The 6171-nt window shown below is 49.1% G+C and overlaps 1 protein-coding gene across 1 annotated transcript; it reads left to right on the top strand.

Moving 5' to 3' along the window:
* The first annotated feature begins 3939 nt into the window (after positions 1-3939).
* On the top strand, positions 3940-5013 carry DPPA5 (developmental pluripotency associated 5). The gene is made up of 3 exons (XM_012646066.1): positions 3940-4092; positions 4180-4359; positions 4833-5013. The coding sequence occupies exons 1-3, from the start codon at positions 3981-3983 to the stop codon at positions 4889-4891; spliced, it is 351 nt and encodes a 116-aa protein (XP_012501520.1). The 5' UTR covers positions 3940-3980; the 3' UTR covers positions 4892-5013.
* Positions 5014-6171: the final 1158 nt, after the last annotated feature.

Here is a 6171-nt window from a genome sequence, read left to right as displayed (position 1 = left end):
GGCAGGGGTTTCCTGGCCACGGAGCAAATGTTGCCTTTGACGGCATCCTTTTCTTGAGAAAAAGGCGAGGGGGTTGCATGAGTGTCGTCAGGACGGCCTTTCCTATTTGCAGCATCCCCTCAAATTCCGTAGATTCCGTTTTGTTTGTTTGTTTTTTGAGACAATCTCACTCTGTCGCCCTGGCTAAAGTGTAGTGCCATCATCGTAGCTCATTGCAACATTATACTCCTGGGCTCAAGTGATCCTTTTGCCTCAGCCTCCCGAGTAGCTGGGACTACAGTTGCGCACCACCACACCCGGCTAATTTTTCCATTTTTAGTAGAGACGGGTCTCGCTCTGGCTCGGGCTGATCTGGAACTGTCAGGTTTCAATCTGAAATTTCTATTCTTGGGGCGCTCATGCCGGAAGAATGATCAGACACGCCAAAGTTAGGCAAGCACAAAAATGAGGTTTACTGAGAGAAAGACAGGATTATAGGGAAGAGCAAGATACAGGTTTACAGAGCATGGTACATATGCACAGATGACTACCAGACCCATTGTTGCAGCTAAGGGAGGATGAAAAGAGAGATAGGCTATCCTCTGCCTCTTATTTTATAGTGCCCAGATAGGGCACTCCCTCCTGGTTCAGAGGTCACCATGGAACCACTTTGATTGGACAGTTGGGAGTCACATGACCTATGCCCTAACTACACATGAGGGTAGGTCACTTTCCGGACTTTATGGTACCCATGCTGCTTGGCCCGGGGGCTAGAGAGTCCTCTGCATTCTTTTGCAGCTGGTGTGCCAGGTTCTGATTGGTGGATTCATACAGTATTCCCTCCTCCCCCAGGTATGGGGAATTAGGGTGAGGCAGGACCAAGATGGGGGCAATAGCCCCCACTTTTGTCCCTAGGAGACCAGGAATCCCTCACTATCTACCTAACAGAACTTCTAAACTCAAGCAATCCTCCTGCCTCTGCCTACCAGGATTACAGGTGTGAGTCACCATACCTGGCCAATTCTGTACTTTTCTCTCAGTTCAGGCCCTGAGTGAGGGGCACCTTGGACAAGGCAGAGGCGTCCTGCAGCCATTCCTAGCTGGTGGTCCAGACAAAAGGCCTCTCTGTGATCCCAGGATTGGAGGGCGTGAGCCCCTGAGGGCTGAACCCAGCCACCGCTCTGGGGTCTCCTCGAACCCACACTGCCACACCTGGCTTTGGGGTGGTTGGAAGCTTTCAGCCAATGGCTGCACTGCCTGATGAGGTAATGAGCCCTTTTTGCGGTCCCTTAGCTGGCCTGGAGCCTGTTCCCTTGTGGCCCCCAGCAAGCGGAGACTACATGGGGCTCAGGTGGGGATCCTGCATCCTCCAAGGTGCTAGGCATCCCAGAGCCCAGAGTGGCACCTGGGCACCTGCTCCCACCCTACTTACTGTAGGACCCCCACCTTCCCCTGTTCCTCTCTGGGGTCAGGTACTAGCAAAGAGGGTCAGGGGCTGGACCTAGAGACCCAGACCACTGCCTTCTGCCTCCAGGAACAACCTAATCCTCCAGTGTGCAGAAAGGACCAAAGACATCTTCACGCCGCCAGCAAAGACCCTCGAGCTGCTCATTCCAGATAATCTCACATGTATTGAGCACCTGCTGTGTGCCAGCCTATGACCCATTGGGGATATAGTGGTGGTGAAATCAGACCTGGGTCCTTGCCTTCACAGGGCTGACAGAATAATGGGGAAGAGAGGGAAAAAGGGAGGAAGGGAGGGAAGGAAGGAAGAGAAAGAAACAATAGAAAGAAAGTAAAATTTCTTTTGATTAGCTACCTGACACACCATAATATTTCTTCTTCTCCCTTTTATTAAAAATTCAAGACTAAAGCAATGTTGAAAGAATATAGAAAGAATTTTGTCCTTGATCTAGAACTGTTTTGGTTTGGTGTAAAATTAAAGAAAAAGAAAAGAAAAGAAAAGCTCTAGGCCAGGCGTGGTGGCTCTCACCTGTAATCCTAGCACTCTGGGAGGCCAAGACAGGAGGATCATTTGAGCTCAGGAGTTCGAGACCAGCCAGAGTAAGAGCCAGACCCTGTCTCTACTAAATAAATAGAAAGAAATTAGCTGGACAACTAAAAATATATATCTAAAAAATTAGCCGGGCATGGTGGCACATGCTTGTAGTCCCAGCTACTCGGAAGGCTGAGGAAGAAGGATTGCTTGAGCCCAGGAGTCTGAAGTTGCTGTGAGCCAGGCTGATGCCACAGCACTATAGCCAGGGCAACAGGGCAACTGTGTCTCAAAAAAAAAAAAAAAAAAAACCCTTATCCCACTCTAGAAGTTTCTAAACATTTAAAAAACACTACTTTGCAGTATAAGGCATACTAAAATTTCCTCTATTGTCTGAAATGTACCCCACTACTTTGATTCAGGATTATTTGAGTCATGCACACAGCATTTTTTTTTTTTTTTTTGAGACAATCTTGCTCTGTTGATGGAGCTAGAGTGCAGTGGTGTCATGATAGCTCACTGCAACCTCAAACTCCTGGGCTCAGGTGATCCTCCTGCCTCAGTCCCTGCAGTAGCTGGGACTACGGGCACCTGCCACAACGACACCTAATTTTTCTATTTTTAGTAGAGATGGGGACTTGCTCTTGCTCAGGCTGGTCTCCAACTCCTGAGCTCAAGGGACCCTTCTGCCCTGGCCTCCCAGAGTGCTAGGATTACAGGCATGAGCCCCCTCGCCTGGCCCACACAGAATTTTTAGTCAAACAAAAATTCCTCAATTTTTTGTTTTCATGACATTGACAAACTAGAAATCTATTTGTCCTATTATTGGTGATGCTAACTTTGACTTTTGGTTAAGGTGTAAAGGAAAGTTTTCTCCTCTATAATTCACAATCTGTGGCCTGGGACGTCCAGAACTTGTGAATGTCTAGTTCCTCAATAGCCTTCATCTGATAGTTTTAGCCATTGATGATCATTTCTAAATTGACTACACTGGTGGTTGTAAAAGAACCCACAGTTTTTTGATTGAATGTGAAGAGGTCTGCCTCAAGAAGCCGTCATATTAAGCCAGCTGAGGGGATATTAGATGTTACCAGAACTGGGCTTGGGAAAAGCCAGCTTCATCTCTGTCTGTAAAGCCACAAAACATTGAAATCACACCCCCATGGAGTGAATCCAGTGCATCACTTTGAGCAATGTACTTTAAAAATGAATAAACCAAATTTATTACATTTAGAGGGGAGCCAGAAGCCTGCATCCGTTTGAGAATGGCTGGGCAGAGCACACGTGAGCTTTGAAATGGGGTCAGTTCAAAAGCTCCAGAGCCAGGGGCTTCGATGAACGCTAACCGTGGGAGCATTTCAGAGCACTCATCTCGTCCCTTCAAGTAACATAGTGAATTTCCGAATTTCAGTTTCCTCTTTATTAAATGACAAATTATTTTTGAGTTCCCCGATGTTGTCCCAGTTGGCCTCAAAGTCAAACCGGCCCTTGATCCTGTTCCTTCGGCTCGAGGGAGAACTGATCCTCCTTTGTAACGTGTGAAACAAGAAGTCGATTTGGCAGCTTTCAGGTAGTCCTCGCATCCTCAAACCTGGATTCCCGATTTTCAGGGTTCAGACCCACCCAGTTGTTTCCTACGGGGAAGAGTCGATAGCACCCTGCCCCCCTGCCACTCCCAAGCCCATGGGATTCTGGTGCGGAAGACACGAGTCAATGCAGGTGGAAACTCTAATTAACTTGGAGACAGCTGGGCCCGAGGGAACACTCTCCAGAGTAGCACGAAGCCAGGGAGATGGTAATCCGCTGGACCGGGGCGGGCAGGGCTGGTGGGGCTGGCGGAGCACGGGGCATGTGGAACTGGGCCCGGGGCCGGGGGCGGAGCCCGGGGGCGGGGTCTGGCCGGGGCGGGGCCGTCCAGGTGCTAGACTCTGCGCGCGCTGCGGCCCAGAAGCGCACGGTTAGGCCTAGCTTCCGCTGTAGAGTGGTGGGGTTTGAGAGTCCCGAGATGGGAACGCTCCCAGAGCGTAAAGATATTCCACCGTGGGTGAAAGTTCCCGAAGACCTGAAGGATCCATTGGTGTTTCAGGTCCAGACGCGGCTGCTGGGAGCCATGTTTGGTGAGTGTGCCCCGACTGGCCTGGGTGCCCCGTCCCGGGCGTTTCGGTCTCCGCGGCCCGGAGTTCTCATCCCCTTACCCCTAACAGGCCCAGACGGATCTCGCATCCCTTACATCGAGCAGGTGAGCAAGGCCATGCTCCAGCTGAAAGCTCTGGAATCTTCAGACCTCACCGAGGTCGTGGTTTATGGCTCCTACTTGTACAAGCTCCGGACCAAGTGGATGCTCCAGTCCATGGCTGAGTGGCACCGCCAGCGGCAGGAGCGAGGTGAGAGACTCGGTGATGAGGGGTTTTGAACAGAGGCCCATGGGGGCGGCTTCTCTCCCTCTTCTGGTCTCTTCTCTCACCTCCTCACTGCCCGCAACCGCCACCACACCTCGGGCATCACCAAGGGCGCCCTTTGCGTCTGGGCAGTCTCTAAGACTTCTTTGGGGGTCTGGGGCCTAGGGTGCAGGCCATTCCTCCTGGGGACCCAGGGGTGAGACTATGATGAGAGGGGGCCGGGCTAGACCCACTGGGCGGGATTATGTGTGATCTCTCCACCTTCTCCCCGCTCCCCCAGCTTCTTGGAGAATGTTAGAATGGGCCGAGTGGTTCCATGTTCCGAGGTTCCCAAGAATCTCAGGCCCAGAATGCCTGGCTCAGAGGGTCCTAGAAAGGAATCCTGAAAGAGGCAGAATATGGTCGGGCTCTTACCCTCCCCCACCATACTCACCCCGCTGTTGCTCTTTCTGGTGCAGGGATGCTCAAACTTGAGGAAGCCATGAGTACCCTCCAATTAGGCCCTTGGATGAAGTGAAGCCAGTTTCCAGACAATGTGACTGAGGCCAGGATGTCACGACATTAGGTTCCGGCCAGAGCTGGAGTGGTTCCAGCTTGGTTTAAGCTCTGCTCCAGCCTGATGAGTTAAGGAAAAACCATCCGTTTTTTTTTTTGTTTTTTTTTTTTGTCTCTGCCCTTACTGAGTCCTGATGTAGTTATTAGTTAAAGAATAAAGTTTTAAATAAGTAAATAGCTCCTTGACATTGTGGTTGATGGATTGGAGGTAATACCTTAAATATCTCTCAAGAGCTCCTGAGGTGTGGCTGTTGAGCTTAACCCTTGATGGAAACTTCCCAAAGCTGAAAAGAGGTCCGAGGGCCCTCTTGGCTAGGGTGAAAAAGGGTCTAGAAGCCAAGACCTGAGATGCAGCACTGAACCAAAAACCTAGGGGTGATGTGATGATACAATCTGGAACTAATCTGTCCTCTCATTTAAAAATAATCCTATAGTAGGTTGATAGAACATTTACAAAATAAGCATATGTTTTCCAAAACAAAAATATGGAAAGTGCCAGGATGCTATGACCTTAGGCAAACTGTTTAACCCCCACAGTTTCTCAGTCTCTAAAACGAAGATAACACCATTTGACCCCATATGAAATTATGAGATTAACTGTTAACATATGTAGGGCACTTTGGACAGGCATCTTATGTAGTAGCAAGTGTTGACTATTTCTTGGATATGTTTATCAGTAATGGGAGAGAAAACTAACAGCTATTTTCTGCAAGAGACAAATCTGGCATGTCCACCAAACAACTGCTCTCCCCTTTAGCTGTCAGTAAGTGAACAGCACCACCATTTTGGACCAATGGTTCAGGCCAAAAATTAGGGGGCTTCCTTGATGCCTGTCCCCCAACGTGAAATCCATGAGGGAGTCCAGTCAATTTGGCCTTATAATCCCCCCCATGAGACCATCCTGCACCTGCTGATTTAAGGAAAGACCTTCTATTTGGGGGTCTCTGCCCTTGCTCTGAGTCCTGATGTGAATGTCTTTTTCCAAGGTTGCTAATTAAAGTTTTAAAAAAATATATAGCTCTTTGACATTGTGGTTGATGGATTGGAGGTAATACCTTAGCTATCTCCAGTCCCATCCTTTCTTGCTAGGACTACTGAAAGAGACTCCTAACAGTTCTTGATTTCTTTTGTTCATCTCGGGGACTGTTCTTTAGCAGGCAGACTTAATTTTTAAAATGTATATCATATGGCCTCCCCTCCAAAAGGGACACCACAGTTTTCCATCAAACTTAAAAACTCAAA

The sequence above is a fragment of the Propithecus coquereli genome, unplaced genomic scaffold, assembly GCF_000956105.1.
Source record: "Propithecus coquereli isolate 6110/MARCELLA unplaced genomic scaffold, Pcoq_1.0 Scaffold24, whole genome shotgun sequence".
In the NCBI taxonomy this organism is placed as follows: Eukaryota; Metazoa; Chordata; class Mammalia; order Primates; family Indriidae; genus Propithecus; species Propithecus coquereli.
The sequence above is the reverse complement of the archived record's forward strand: the minus strand, read 5'-3'. Positions and strand labels throughout refer to the sequence as shown.